Below are 13,845 nucleotides of genomic sequence, written 5' to 3'. Positions count from 1 at the left end.
CCCCCCCCCTCTGCGTGCCAGTTTTAAAAACCACGTGGAGAATGACAGTTTCGTAACAAATCCCAAAGTGCACGCAATAATGGCAAATTTCATCAACTCATCAAAAAAACTCTATCAATAACCTCGAGTATGAGTTCAAAAATTCCGTTGGAACTGACACTTGCGATTCTGAAGCCGCATGTCGTCAAGAATCCCATAGTTCTGCAGGTAACCTCAAAATTCCTTGGATGAAAGCAAAACAAATAGCCAGAAAATTACCGTTTCTTCACAGAAAATTTACGAAATGATCACTGAAAATGGACTGAAAGTCGTTCGAAGCCAGAGGAAAATTATAACTCTTCCGGAGGCTGATTTGTTCTATCAGGAGCACAGACAAAAATTCTTTTACAATAGGCTAGTCACGTTCATGTCCAGTGGACCCTCTGATATCTTGATTTTAGCTGGTGAGAACGCTGTCCTCAAGTGGAGGGAGATTATGGGACCGACGAAGGTGTTTCAGGCGCAGTATTCGGCGCCAGACACGATTAGGGGAAAGTTTGGGCTGTCTGATACGAGAAATGCTACACACGGCTCAGGTGATGACTACCAAAAAGCTGTTCTATATTCAATAAACGACTTCCAATTATCTCAACAAATTCAACTGGAGAATTGGATTGAAAAAATCAATGAGAAAATTTTAAATTTGTCCAATAGACTCAACAGAATCAGCAGAACGCGAAATGCAAATATTATTCAAAGACTTTGACTCCAAAAAATGGCGCGAAACCGATAGAAGTCTTCGTGATTTAGGACAAAAAATGAAACTTGATGCTGAATCATTTAAAAATAACATCGACGAAAGCTCCGTTGATCGCGAGCAGAACGTCAAATGAATCCAGTGATAGAGGTATGAAATTAGCTAGTGGAAAATTAACTGTAAATTGAATTCTCGTGGAAATAAAGTTGACAAAAATATTTTTATTTTGTACTCGCACATTTTGGACGCAAATGAAACAGCAGTACTAATGCCACAATATTCTTTCCACGATTAATAATGTACAATTATTTACAAAATTGAGGTATGCATTACGATCGATTCTGTGACTCGATATTCGAATTACATAATATTCAAGATAGAGTGGAATAAGACACTTCATAGCATCAGCACAGAAATTTGCAGATTCTTTCGGTGAATGGAATGGTTTCAGGCATTTATTTTAACGAATACTTTTGGTCTCGAGAAAACTTTGATACCTTCCTCAAGTTTAGTCAGTTGTCTCTCGATTTCGATTTTTCGTCTTTGGGATCGTAGCGTGTCGGATCTTATAGGCAACATGTTGAGTTCGTTGACCAGCTCTTGATAATCTGATAAAATTAAATTTCAAGACAATAATTAGATAATAAATACAACAACAATAAGACAATAATTAATAATAATAATAGACAATAATTAAACAAATAAGACAATAATTAGTGAAAGATAAGGTGTTGTTATTTGTTGAATTTTAAGGAGAAACCGTCACTCACTTTTCTTCAACAATTTTAGTGTTTCCCTCCGTTCATTATCAGGCAGTGGGACGTGACCATCTGGACACTCAGCAAGAATTGCTTCCTCCAAGGCTTGTCGCTCCTTCTCTTGCTGGCGTTCTTCTTTCCTTTCTTTGATATACCTGAAGCCAATGGAAATGCCATTCATACTTTGCATGCAGTGGTAAAACGATAGAAGTCAATTTTGACTGTTGACCAGTTTTCAATGAATATCTCGGAATCTAAGGGAGATAGCGAAATTTTCGTAATCACATTTGTTGTAGCTCTCAAGCGACTCTACAAAAAAGGTTATAACAACAATTTTGCTATCTCCCTTAGATTCGGAAATATCCCTCAAAAACTCAACTCGGAGATAAGCCGACTTGAACCGTTTTACCACTTCGCTACTGAATTCATCATTTTCGGACAAGAATAAGAATCAATTGAAGAAATGTTAGAATTCCTACTTGGGGACAACTCCCTTCCTATAATTCGGTGGAAGTACTCCATTATTGAGCTGAGCTGCCATTTTACTCGCAACTGAGAGTTTCTCCTTGTTTAATTTTAAGCAGTCTGTGGTTTCCTTCGAAGGCGATGAGTTCGGCTTCTTCCGAGATTTCTGATTTTTCACTGGGAATTCATCACTCCTGCCCAATGGCTCGTCTGTATCTGCGCCTTCTTCGTTGTTTGGTAAACTTCGAGCTGAGGGATATCTGGAGAGAAAAATTCAAATTTGATTTTAGTATTTAAAGCCCGAGTGGATCACCTTTCAAACGTGATCTTGGTTATTTTTTTATTTTGATAATTTGAAATGATCTCCAATTGGTATTCAGTTTTACACAGCCCTGGAGTCTCCAAAAATTATGATTGTACATCCATAATTTTCAGGGACCCCTTCGTGATGTCAAATCAAATGGAAATTATGAAGCTGAAACTAGCGAAAAAATCGACAGCAGATTGTCTCAGGCGAATCCAGATACATTTGTACAAATGTTTTCAAGTAATGTACAAACTCTTTCGCAGTTAAAAAACATTCAAATACAAATGTTACACAAATACGAATACAAATAATTAATAATTAATTAATTAACAAAGAATAATATTATAATATTATTATATTAATAATATTATCACTAATATTATTACTTAATTAAATAATTAATTAATGATAGTTAATTATTATTATTAATTTTGTAATTTGTGTAATACAAATGTTTTTAAGTAATGTACAAACTCTTTCGCACTTGAAAAACATTTATACATATAATTATTTGACTCTCCTACACTTAAATATCCCCTAAATTGAATTTTCCTCTGACGAATATTCTGCTGATTTCAGCTCCATATGGAAATTGTGATATATTTTTCATTATGCAGATGGAAAAACAATCGAGATAACGTTCGAAAGTTAATCCATCCGGGCGAAAATTTAGAGAAGAAAATTAATTTCATTGAAGTAAATTTTGTCCTCTGAATTCATCCCTCCCATTTCCCAAATACCTGACTACTCCCTCAGCATAGATTCCCTCTAAATTATCGGTATCCAGCGTCTGGATCCCTTTACTTTTGTACTTTGAAATATCGCAATTATTATCACAGCGTGCCCTGTCCTCCGCCGAATCGAGATTCAGGGGAACTTTTGGCAAAGTCTGAGGCTCACCCTCGCCCCTCTTCATTCTATCGTTCCCATTCTCCTCCTGGGGCTTCTGCTTTCCATTAACAGCAGCAGACGTAACTCTACTCTTGTTATTGATCTTTTTTTTTCTATTCGGAGTTGCTACAGTGGTGGCATTATTCCTAAGTTCAGGAGCACTAGATTTTCTTTCCAGTGGATGGACATTTTCCCTGCTCTCCGCAGAATGATTCTCCTCAGCGAATCTCCTTCGTGATCGGTGTAGACTTGAGTTCACCCGTGCTGCTACGTTTTGGTATTTGCCCTGTCTATTTTGGAGTTTCAATTTATCCAAGTCCTCCACTTCTCTGCTGGCGTGGAAATATTGCTCCATACGACGAAGGTTTCTCACATTCTCTTGAATAAAATTTTTTCGCAGTGGGGGTTCTGAAATGATTAAATCATTTGTCGTACCAGAAATATTGGAGTGAAGGTAAATAGGGGAGGATGGGGTAAAATGGACACTTTTGATTTTTTTTTAAATATTCATAACTCAGAAACAGATTTATCGATAGAGCTCAGTCTAAGCTCATCCCAAAGAGGGATCATTGTTCTTTCTATTGAAAAATGAAATTATTTCATTTCATGAACAATTCAACACGTCGTGGACATTTAAAAAAAAGTTGAGTGTCCGTTTTACCTCATTCTCCCCTATTGATTGATGTAATTAATGGAACTCACTTGGATTGGGAAAAATACCCCTGAGAGTTGTCATAGCTAATGCAGCAGAATGACGATTTGACGACTGAACGATTCGATCGCACTATATTCCCTTTCTGAGGTAACCTGAGTATCAATAATTTATATGGCTATCGTCCACACACACTTTCTCGCCCTTGCACGATTCTCACCTACCTTTGCCTTCTATAAAAGAAAACAAGGCTGCATGGCTGTCTACGTTGGCCCTAGAAGAACACCCAGAGGAGCAGTAATCCCTCCTGTATTTGGCATCTGAACTTGAATTTCCCTGATTTGCATCGACCAATTTCCGTTGCCAAACAAACAATTTTTGTTTTTATGTCACGTGCACCGATGTCTCATTCGTTTCTTTCAGGCTAACTGTACGCGGTATAAAAACGAATTAATTTTAAGAAAAGTATTAGTTCCTAAATTGTAAAGTCATGTTCCTAAACCATCCTGAATGATTCCCAAATGATCTAAATTAATTTCATTAGAAAATTTATTATTTTTCTGGTTATTGGATGGCCGTTGGGAGCATCGATTACTCATATTTTCCCTACATTGTCGACCAGTCGGCAATGTGGAAAAAATACTGAAATTATCGGTGACCAAGCGGGAACTTTAAGGGGAGACTACTATGAGTTTTAAAAGTCGTGGGTTATTGGAGTGAGACTTTTCATACGTTGAAGATCGATTATATAGATCTGAAAACGAATAATTAGTGCAAAAAAAAATTTTTTTATTGTTCGTTTGCCCGAACACGCTTTAAATGCCAAAAACAGTCCAGGGCCTCAAATTTTTGAGCTACGAAGGATTTTTTTTTCACAATTTTCGGAAAAATATGTGGAATTATGAGCTATTTTTTTTAATTCGCCTCTTACATGGCTAAATTTGCTTTTTTTGTATTTTTTTTACACAAATAGTGAATTTTTTTATATGAAAAAAACCGAAATCAGATGTGTAGGAGTCGAATCTCCCTTAGATTCGGAAATATTTCTCAAAAACTCAACTGGGAGATGAGTGGACTCAAACCGTTTTACCACTTCGCTACTGAATTCATTTTTGTTGTTGTCCTGAACCCGGGGTTTCTGAAATTTTGCAAGAGGTTCCTAAATGGATTAAATAATATGTGAAAAAAGTTTCATAAAATTGGCTGCATTTTTCGAATGTCCTGCTCCTCGCTTGAACATCGTTTCCACTGATTTTTCTTCAGAATTTTTGGAGACCTTGAAAAAAATAGGTCTTTGGATCGAGGAAGAATCCGTCATTTCCTGAATGATTGAATATACAGGGGAGTGATTTTGCTCGTTTTATGTCGACATAAACGATTTTATGTCGACATAAAACGAGCGAAATCACTCTCCAGAACATGTCTGGTTTCATTCAAACTTTCCCGCCATTCGCCACCTTCCGGCGACTCTCAAAAGTCCCGAGTCATCGCCCACATGGGGACCGAGCCTGATGTTCAGCTGCGTCAGCGAGTTCCGAAAAACGGGGCAAAAAAACAACTGAATGTTAAAAAACCGTGAATATCATTAAACTGTCGTCTCACTGATGGACGACAATAACCGCGGGTGAATCGTCACGTAAAAATTCATTTCCATCTCGCCCCGAGTATCTGATTTGAGCCCTTGACAATGGATTAACACGTGTCCAAAATAGTAACTAATACTGCTGATCAACAAAAGAACTTAACAATATCGAGAAACAATTGAAGATCGTTAACAGCTAGTCAATGAATTCCACACTGAAGATATTTCGTTCTGCCATGTGTTGAGGTCTCTCGACATATGTTCCCAGGCATAACCGTCCAAGAGAATCCTCTGGGGTCTGATCGCCAGTTGCACTCGACGATGGCGGATGTGTCTCTCTACGACTCGACAATTTGTCGATTATGCGCTGAGAACAATCCCAGCGGTGAATTGTTATTCACTTCTGGCGACGATGAACCGGACTTGAGTACCATGATCAATCGCTACTTGCCACTCAAGGTAAATTATTGATTTGATTTTGTTTGGGTTTCGTTGGGGACTGTTTAGGCTACAACTTGACTATCTGGGTGGCGAGGGGAGAGTGATTCAGGGACTGCACTGATTCTTGTTGGCTTGGGAGAATAAATACTACATGGTTCAAGATATTTTATGAATTCAGAGGGGATCTTCATTTGAGTCTACGATACCTGTGCGAATGATGTCTATTTTGAATTAAAATTGATGAGTTTTTCACTAATTTTAGTTGGGAGGGTTCATTTCTGTTTTTCTTTTTTTCTCTTGATGAGGAATGAATTCGCCCTGATAAGTTTGCATGAATTGTTTTTTTAGTTTTTTTGGAAATTATAAAATATAAGTGAAGGCTCTTCGTGTGGATGTTTTTTTAATCACAATTTTTATCCTATTTTAATCTGATGGGGTTCACTTCTGGTCACGCTTCAATTTATAAATTAATGTAATTAACTAATTAACTAATTGGAAAATTGAGGTGAGGGGGAAGTTATTTAGGAACTGCACTGATTCTTGTTGGCTTGGGAGAATAAATACTACATGGTTCAAGATATTTTATGAATTCAGAGGGGATCTCCATTTGATTCTACGAAGCAGATTCTTTTGAATTATAATTTATGAGTTTTTCATGAATTGCAGTTGAGTCCATTCTTATTTTTATTTTTTTTACTCCAATAAAAAACGAATTCCTCTTGCCAAAATTCAAGCAAATGTATTACAGCTGGAAAAAATAATATTCACTAATATTCATCGAGTTATTAAATATTAGTTATAATTTTTCAGCCACAGATTGTCGAATATTTTACAATGACTTCATTCAATAAACTCCAAAGACTTTAATGTAATTCTCCATTTCGAACATCAGGAACTTCAAAAAAGTCCATATGTTCAAAAAATTGAGAGGAGGTTTACGCTGGGCAAAAAACTCGTTCATTTTTGAAGAAAAAAAAACTAAAAATAGTATTTTCCGCGTTTTTTTTTCTGAGCAATTCATTTTAGATCAAATTTCCTTCCACAATATTTTCTCGAATATGATCAGACATTTTCGTTCCTCAATATATTCAAGGATATCTTCATTAATAACAATCAGAAGAGTGAATTTTCACAAAAAGAATGAAAAATCGATGAAAATCATCCAAAAAAATGGAAGTGAATGGTTTCCTAACACCGAGACGAGACGAGAAGATGCAGTTGATGTTCCAAGAAGGGATAACGGAGGTGATCTTTGTGGCCTCGGGACCCTCAAGGTCCCTTAATCGATTATTTAGAAGATGCAGTTTCTCGTGTCGTCTCTCCTGGATCAGTCTCAGAACCCCAAAACCTCCTGGCTCCTTCCAGATTCGCAACGATGGAAAGTTCCCCCGCACCATCTGCCCGGGCTGCAACATTCAGCTGGAGTCGACGATCGAGTTCTTCGAGCTGCTCGTCGACGGCCAGCGAAAGATCCGCGACCTCTACAAGCAACAGCAGGACAAGGAGAAGCGCACGTCAAAGCTAGCCGGCACCGGCCCAGCCCTGGAGCCCTACCCGGAGCCCCAGGAGGACGCCCTCTCCCAGCAGATAATCATAAAGATCCTCCCCGACGGTTCGATGTACGCAGCGGACCACGAGATGAGTCTCCAGATCGAGGGCCTGGAGAAACCGAAGCGAAAGCGCGGTCGACCCCCGAAAATCCAGGCCGAAGTCGAGGACGAGAAGATGATCGAGGAGCACTTGGACCCAGTCTCCCAGGAGGAGGACGATAAGCAAGAGGGCGAGGAGGAGATCGGTGAGGACGGTCGCAGAAGGCGAAAACGAAAAGCCCCGATACGTTTCTCCGAAGCGGTCCAGGGGAAGGAGCTGGAGAGAATTTTCAAGGAGGAGGGTGTCATCGACGAGGAGGAGGAGGACCCTGGGGACAACGACTACGAGGCCCTGGACGAGAGCCTCCAGGACCCGATGCTCTCCGAGAACGAGGAGATAATAGGCCACATGGAGACCGAGGAGGGAGTCGACCTGGGCCAAATCATCTCCATGAATCGTGGGCGAGGAAGGGGTCGCCCGAGATGGCGCAGAAGGAGGAAGTACCTCTGCGGAGACTGCGGCCAGAGTTTCGCCCAGCGAAACCAGTACCTGAAGCACAAGAGTACGCACAAGGGGGGGAAGCACGAGTGCACAAAGTGCCAGAAGCAGTTCACGAGTGAAGGGAATTTGGCACTGCACCAGAAGAAGACTGGACACGATGGCGAGAGGGTTGTGTGGAGCCCTAAGGAGGAGGTCCAGGAGGAGGAGGGCCCTGCAGGGCCTGAGGACGAGGGCAGGGAGGAGGGAGAGGAGACTGAGGCACCTGGGGAGGAGAGCCCCGTTCCCCAGAAGGAGGAACACCTAGACGACTCGTCGTGCCACTCGAAGGTGGAGCTCGAGGAGCCGAAGGTGTTCTCCTGCGAGGTGTGTGACCAGCAGTTCCCCTCGAAGGAGCCCTGCGAGGAGCACCTGAGGAGCCACGAGAAGTCCTTCACCTGCAGCCTCTGCAGCAAGAGCTTCTCCGACGAGTCCTCTCTGAAGACTCATGTCTCCACTCATGAGGGGGGTAAATGCGAGAAGGGCTTCGCCTGCGATCTCTGTGGCAAGGTCATGAACCACCCCAGCTCGGTGATCTACCACAAGGAGTCCGAGCACAATAATGGCCGGAGGTTCGTCTGCAACAAGTGTGGGAAGAGCTTCAAGCACAAACAGCTTCTCCAGCGTCATCAGCTGGTCCACTCCGACGATCGCCCCTATGTCTGCAAATCCTGCAACTCCAGCTTCAAGACTAAGGCCAACTTGATCAATCATTACTCGACTCATACGGGGGAGAAGAAGTACACTTGCGATATTTGTAATCAGCAGTTCGCTCATAAGACTAGTTTGACACTTCACTATCGCTGGCACAGCGGCCACAAGCCCTACACCTGCGATGTCTGTCAGAAGAGCTTTTCGCAGAATGGAAATCTCCAGGAGCACATGAGGATTCACACCGGGGAGAAGCCCTACGCCTGCGAGTACTGTGGGAGAAAGTTTACGACATCTTCGCAATTTAAATTGCATGTGAAGAGGCACACGGGGGAGCGCCCCTGGAAGTGCGAATTCTGCGCCAAGAGCTTTTTGCACAAGGACACGTGGAAGTGCCATGTCAGGAGGCACAAGGGGGAGAGGCCCTTCCAGTGCTCGGAGTGCAATCGGGGCTTCACGGAGCAGTGGGCACTCAAGAAGCATCTCAGGTTGCATACGGGGGAGAAACCGTACTCCTGCGATGTCTGTGGGAAGGCCTTCGCCGACTGCTCCAATCTGACGAAGCACCGGAAGGTCCATCGGGATAATAATAAGGTGCTGAAGATTGGGGGCCTCGCCAAGGGCCCTGAGGGCGAACTCTGGCAGATTCTGCCGACCACGGAGGGAGGGGAGGAGAGCTTAGGGGAGCATATTACACAGGTAAGCAGGAAAGACAATTTCGGAAATAAGTTCTACGGAAAAATCGAATTAATCTTATTTTTTTTATTCAATTTTTTTTTTCTGTGGAGTATTTCCCATTGAACATTTCTATTTTAATAAAAAACGCACAAACGAGTCGACAGACTAGCTAAACTTGAGGATGTTCGACACCCTTTTAGCCAAAATTGACGTTGTTTTTATTTTTCTGGCAAATTATCGATGGGAGTGACGTGAAAAAATATAACGATTTTGTGGTTTGTCATTCTTTAATGGCTCACGAAGTTGCGTAGTCGTGCGATAATTCTCATGCGTTTCTTCTACAGTTTTGTGATTCTTTTTAAAAGTTAGGGAAAACGCAGGAAAATGTTCGCACCACCTGAAAATTTCGTCAGTCATTAAATGTGGGCGTCCACATGAAAAGGGCCCACTTTGACGGTATTGGAGTTATGTATGTTCCGATAATCTTGATCAGATTTCTCACATTTTGAGCCCAAAATCAACCCGGTAGAATGAAAACTGACGTCAGTATAGACGATCAAAAAAACAATTTAACATGGGTTTAAATGGGAGATGTGGAGAGAGAAAAACGTGAATATCTCGGAAACCAGATGCGACAAAGTGGGCCCTTTTCACGTGGACGTACACAAATAATGACAAAACGCAAAAACGTTATATTTTTTCACGTCAATTCCATCATAAGTTTGCCAGAAAAATTGAAAAAACGTGAATTTTGGCAGAAAGGGTGTAGAACATCCTTAATTTTTAATCCCAATTCACTTTGAATTGCGGACTATTAAACTTTTCAGTTACATATTTCATTATTTTTCCAGGTAATCGCTGAGGAGGGATCTGAGGACGGTGTCTCTCAGATTATTTACGTGTCATACCAGGACCCCGATGATCCTAATCAGTCGAGGACCCTTCACTTTGGGATGTTGGAGAAGGAGGAGATGGCGGAGGGGACTGGGGCGTCCCTGCCGAGTCTCGACGTTGAGGAGGCCGAGGGGCTGAAGGAGGAGGCACAGGTGGACCTTTCCGAGCCGAATCTCCAGCTCCAGATCACGGACGAGGATGGCAATCCCATTCCGCTCTCGATTCAGGACGCCAGACAGTTGCTGGCAGGAGGGCAGTTCGTCAGTCAGCTGAATGATGGGCAGATGATCAAGGTTCACTCGGGTGTTGTCACTGAGGAGCTCGCCGAGCAGCTCGGGGTGCACATTCAGAGCATTGCGATGGAGGGGGGTAACAGCGCGGCCAGGGGGGGTGAGGGGGGCGAGGATAATGAGGGAACGGTTGTTAAGGTTCTCGGGGAGGGCCAGAGTGGCGAGGGAGAGATTGGAGATGGCACTGGTGATATTGGGGATGGGGAACAGACTATTGAGTTCACCACGCAGGATGGACAGAAGGTGCGGCTGGTTGCTCCTTATCATGTTGATCCTCTTCAGTTGGCGTCTGAGTACCTGACGATAGTCTAATTCTTATTGTGAGACGAATTGGACAGTTTTTATCATTTCAAAATGTGACGTCAGTTTTTTTGCAATTTTTAGGTTTATTTAATGAGTTGGTTTTGTGAACGGGGTGGCGCTTTGTGATTAGAAAAATAATTATTTACAATGGTTAAGTATGTAAATACAATAAAGTTAAGGTTTTTCCTTTTCGATATTACAGGCGTGCTTTTCTTGAGATGGGGAGCTAGTGGAAGTTTTTTTTTTATTTCATTTTCAACTACAAGGCCAATTGCAGGACCGAATTTGTTTGTTAATTTGACAAAATGGTGAACAATGAATTTGGATTAATTATTCTGTATATTTTGTGCTGATAAATTCACCAATTGATCAACCTCATTTTCCATTTCGATTCAGAATGCCAGGGAATTGCTGGTGTGCGGTTTTTCTATTATAATTTAAAACTCTGAAATGAGTTTTCTTAAAATTTTAAGTTTATTTAGAGAGTTTATGTTATGGACGTGGTAGTTATGTGATTACAAAATTAGTTATTTACAATGTTTAATGATGTAAATACAATAAAGTTGAGGTTTCTTCTCTTCGATATCACAGGAATGTGGTTTTAGGGTGGAGAATGATGAGGGGCTAGTCTTCAGGGTCATTGTTGTTTCCAAGACGATGAGCTTCTCGTGTCTGAAATGCAAATATTCTATGAAAACAACATTTCGAATGAATCTCTCTCATTCATTAGCCATGTGACCGTGCAGACCCCATCAAAAAATATATAAAAAATATATATAATATGGGCCTACTCCATATACTTTTCAAATTTATAAAGAATATATTAAAAACATGTATAAAATATGTTTTCTATATTTTTTTAAATGCAAATTGGGCCAATTTAAGATATTTTTTTATATATTTTAAGCTCCATCTGGAGTTATAGTTAAGTGATGTCATCTGATGATTTAGTCATTCGATTCTTACCTGCCTGCGCCTCCTCTGGATCAAGTATCTTCTAGTGATAATCCTCATCGATGTCATGACAGCCTAAAAATACGAATAGCTTATCGATTATTAATACCCATTCCTTCAACTTTTGCAGTTTTCTGGGATTATCGGATCAAAAAAAAAATTTCTTACTCTTATGGCCTCGATATTCCTGAGTATGTGCTCCTTGTGGAATCTTGCCTTGGATCTTAACGCCTGCAATGAGAAAAATCCCAAGAGCCCTAATTAATTCTTCTTCTGCATCAATCATTGATTTAGTAATATTATGAGAATTTGCAGTTTATTATAATTAAGATTTGCTAATCTTCATTGAAATTTGAAAAACAATATAATAATTGGTAATAAAAACTTTTCAATTATTGGTTGGTAAAATAATTCGAAATTTGAATAACAAATTGGTGAGTGAAATTAACAATCTACTTATTCAAGATTTAACTTTAATTAAATAGATGCAAACCTCTTTTTGCTCCTTCCTCTTCCTCGTCATAGGTCTTTGATTACACTGTCTGCACATGAGCTGGAAAAAAATAAAACACCAAAAATTACCAATAAATTGAAAAAAAGTCACTAAAATTCTATTCTAAACAATTTCAATTTTTCCCTGATTTGTTTCTTCTCGATTTTTTTAATGACAAAGTGAAAAATGGAATAGAAAAAATTTGAAAAATTTATGTCGAGGAATTCCTATAGAGAATTTATTAATGCAAAAAGTTGTATAGAAAGATTAAATTCTGAAATTTTCTGTGAAATAATTAAATAATAATAAATAATAAAATAATAAATACTAATTTAATAACAAATAAATAAATAAAAGCTACTGGATTTTACAATGGAATCGGCGAAAAACTAATAGAATTTTTAATAAAAGTTCATTAGAAGTCTAATAGTCTTCTAAATTTTTTTCGTCTGTGGTACTCCCCATGATTGCTCTTACCATCAAATTTTTCTCAATTTGATCGTATTCTTTGATGTGAAACTCGTACTTTGCCATGAACATCTGCAATATTCAATAAACAATGAGAAAATCCCGTGAGAAAGGGCGAAAATTGCTTGAGAAAATGAATAACCTCTATCTTTTTCTCCACTTTCAGCACAAATTTTTCCATAAACGAAGGAATTTTGAATGCTTTGAGGAATCACTTGAGAGAATGAAATATCCAATCAAGTATTTATGAAGATCGATCAATTTTCGAGTGATGAACACTCGGTGACAATTGTCAAATCCGCACTCAACGAGTCTAATTTTTGTTTACTATTTCTTCACGATGGCCATGAAGGGGGGGAGGGGGTCGTTTGATCAATCTCAGATGGACTTGGAGACCTTCTAGGGAAAAATGACGACGGTACGGAAGCTTGGAGGAGCCCTGCGATCGGTCAGACAGTGCCAGTAGAATACAGTCACAATTATTTTTATTCACGATCGGTCACTTTATTATTGTCATTCTACATCGAGAGATGGCAGCATGCACTCCACCGACGAACAGAACTCTTTTAGGGACGGGCGATGTTTTTAAAAACATCGATTATCGAAGAATCGGTATTTTCGAAAAGAATCGATGTTGGGAATCGATTTTTCAGGAAAAACATCGATTAGGGGAGGGTGGGGTAAAATGGACACTTTTGAATTTTTTTTGAAAAAATGTACATGAGGTGTTGAATTGTTCATAAAACGGAATAATCTTATTTTTCAATTGAAAGAACAATTATTCCCCTTTGTGATGAGCTTAGAATGAGCTCAATTGATAAATCTGATTCTGAGTTATGAATATTTTTAAAAAAGGCAAAAGTGTCCGTTTTACCCAACTCTCCCCTATTGAAAATCTGTTTTTCTCCTTACACCGAAAAAAAAAATTAAATTTTTTTTTTAATGTCGTTTTCATTGAAAATATGTATTGAAAAAAAAACTCATTTTTTAAATTAAAGGGTGCGTTTGAATGCACAAATTAAATTAATAATAATGAAAATGATAAAAACAAAAAAGAAAAAAAAGAAAAAAAGTAAAAATCATAAAAAAAATATTATTATTATTTTAGAATAATAAATAATTTGTTTTTGTTTCTTATAAACAAGAACAAATTTC

At 39.5% G+C, this 13,845-nt stretch overlaps 4 protein-coding genes across 8 annotated transcripts; 2 read left to right on the top strand and 2 right to left on the bottom strand.

Annotated features, from left to right (window-relative positions):
- Positions 1-16: 16 nt before the first annotated feature.
- Positions 17-954, top strand: LOC107035645 (nucleoside diphosphate kinase 6). The gene is made up of 3 exons (XM_015253166.1): positions 17-207; positions 272-575; positions 694-954. The coding sequence occupies exons 1-3, from the start codon at positions 130-132 to the stop codon at positions 870-872; spliced, it is 561 nt and encodes a 186-aa protein (XP_015108652.1). The 5' UTR covers positions 17-129; the 3' UTR covers positions 873-954.
- On the bottom strand, positions 938-5,932 carry LOC107035644. Of its 4 annotated transcripts, none has more exons than XM_015253162.2 (7): positions 5,556-5,932; positions 4,034-4,237; positions 3,860-3,964; positions 3,007-3,565; positions 1,974-2,219; positions 1,507-1,649; positions 938-1,344 (listed from the first exon to the last, which is right to left on the bottom strand). In XM_015253162.2, exons 3-7 carry the CDS (start codon positions 3,891-3,893, stop codon positions 1,184-1,186), a joined length of 1,143 nt encoding a protein of 380 aa, XP_015108648.1. In that variant the 5' UTR covers positions 3,894-3,964; positions 4,034-4,237; positions 5,556-5,932; the 3' UTR covers positions 938-1,183. The 4 variants fall into 4 exon arrangements, with proteins under 4 accessions (XP_015108648.1, XP_015108649.1, XP_015108651.1 ...); XM_015253163.1 differs by lacking the exon at positions 5,556-5,932 and adding an exon at positions 4,870-4,888; XM_015253165.1 differs by lacking the exon at positions 5,556-5,932 and having other exon boundaries at positions 4,030-4,499.
- LOC107035643 (zinc finger protein 271) lies at positions 5,312-10,784 on the top strand. Its single transcript, XM_015253160.2, has 3 exons — positions 5,312-5,850; positions 7,198-9,309; positions 10,140-10,784. Exons 1-3 carry the CDS (start codon positions 5,650-5,652, stop codon positions 10,782-10,784), a joined length of 2,958 nt encoding a protein of 985 aa, XP_015108646.1. The 5' UTR covers positions 5,312-5,649.
- A 393-nt stretch (positions 10,785-11,177) lies between these two features.
- Positions 11,178-13,066, bottom strand: LOC107035646. 2 transcript variants are annotated; one of them, XM_015253167.2, is made up of 6 exons: positions 12,833-13,066; positions 12,700-12,762; positions 12,223-12,282; positions 11,898-11,960; positions 11,742-11,804; positions 11,184-11,447 (listed from the first exon to the last, which is right to left on the bottom strand). In XM_015253167.2, the coding sequence occupies exons 1-6, from the start codon at positions 12,869-12,871 to the stop codon at positions 11,400-11,402; spliced, it is 336 nt and encodes a 111-aa protein (XP_015108653.1). In that variant the 5' UTR covers positions 12,872-13,066; the 3' UTR covers positions 11,184-11,399. The 2 variants fall into 2 exon arrangements, with proteins under 2 accessions (XP_015108654.1, XP_015108653.1); XM_015253168.2 differs by lacking the exon at positions 12,700-12,762 and having other exon boundaries at positions 11,178-11,447.
- Between the last annotated feature and the right edge of the window lie 779 nt (positions 13,067-13,845).

Source organism: Diachasma alloeum, unplaced genomic scaffold (assembly GCF_001412515.2).
Source record: "Diachasma alloeum isolate Michigan unplaced genomic scaffold, Dall2.0 Dall_scaffold_00199, whole genome shotgun sequence".
In the NCBI taxonomy this organism is placed as follows: domain Eukaryota; kingdom Metazoa; phylum Arthropoda; class Insecta; order Hymenoptera; family Braconidae; genus Diachasma; species Diachasma alloeum.
Note: the sequence above shows the minus strand (reverse complement) of the source record. Positions and strands in the feature narration are given on the sequence as shown.

What these genes read in the sequence shown, in the direction of transcription:
- LOC107035645 (XM_015253166.1), top strand. Translation starts at nt 130, where the DNA reads ATGAGTTCAAAAATTCCGTTGGAACTGACACTTGCGATTCTGAAGCCG. An exon ending in AGAATCCCATAGTTCTGCAG is followed by an intron (nt 208 to 271) that starts GTAACCTCAAAA and finishes GTTTCTTCACAG; the next exon opens with AAAATTTACGAAATGATCAC. An exon ending in AAATGCTACACACGGCTCAG is followed by an intron (nt 576 to 693) that starts GTGATGACTACC and finishes TTTGTCCAATAG; the next exon opens with ACTCAACAGAATCAGCAGAA.
- LOC107035643 (XM_015253160.2), top strand. Translation starts at nt 5,650, where the DNA reads ATGTTCCCAGGCATAACCGTCCAAGAGAATCCTCTGGGGTCTGATCGC. An exon ending in ATCGCTACTTGCCACTCAAG is followed by an intron (nt 5,851 to 7,197) that starts GTAAATTATTGA and finishes GGCTCCTTCCAG; the next exon opens with ATTCGCAACGATGGAAAGTT. An exon ending in TAGGGGAGCATATTACACAG is followed by an intron (nt 9,310 to 10,139) that starts GTAAGCAGGAAA and finishes TTATTTTTCCAG; the next exon opens with GTAATCGCTGAGGAGGGATC.
- LOC107035646 (XM_015253167.2), bottom strand. Translation starts at nt 12,871, where the DNA reads ATGGAAAAATTTGTGCTGAAAGTGGAGAAAAAGATAGAG. An exon ending in AAGTGGAGAAAAAGATAGAG is followed by an intron (nt 12,763 to 12,832) that starts GTTATTCATTTT and finishes TGAATATTGCAG; the next exon opens with ATGTTCATGGCAAAGTACGA. An exon ending in TCCAGAGGAGGCGCAGGCAG is followed by an intron (nt 11,448 to 11,741) that starts GTAAGAATCGAA and finishes TTTGCATTTCAG; the next exon opens with ACACGAGAAGCTCATCGTCT.
- LOC107035644 (XM_015253162.2), bottom strand. Translation starts at nt 3,893, where the DNA reads ATGACAACTCTCAGGGGTATTTTTCCCAATCCAA. An exon ending in GGGTATTTTTCCCAATCCAA is followed by an intron (nt 3,566 to 3,859) that starts GTGAGTTCCATT and finishes TAATCATTTCAG; the next exon opens with AACCCCCACTGCGAAAAAAT. An exon ending in TATGCTGAGGGAGTAGTCAG is followed by an intron (nt 2,220 to 3,006) that starts GTATTTGGGAAA and finishes TTTTCTCTCCAG; the next exon opens with ATATCCCTCAGCTCGAAGTT.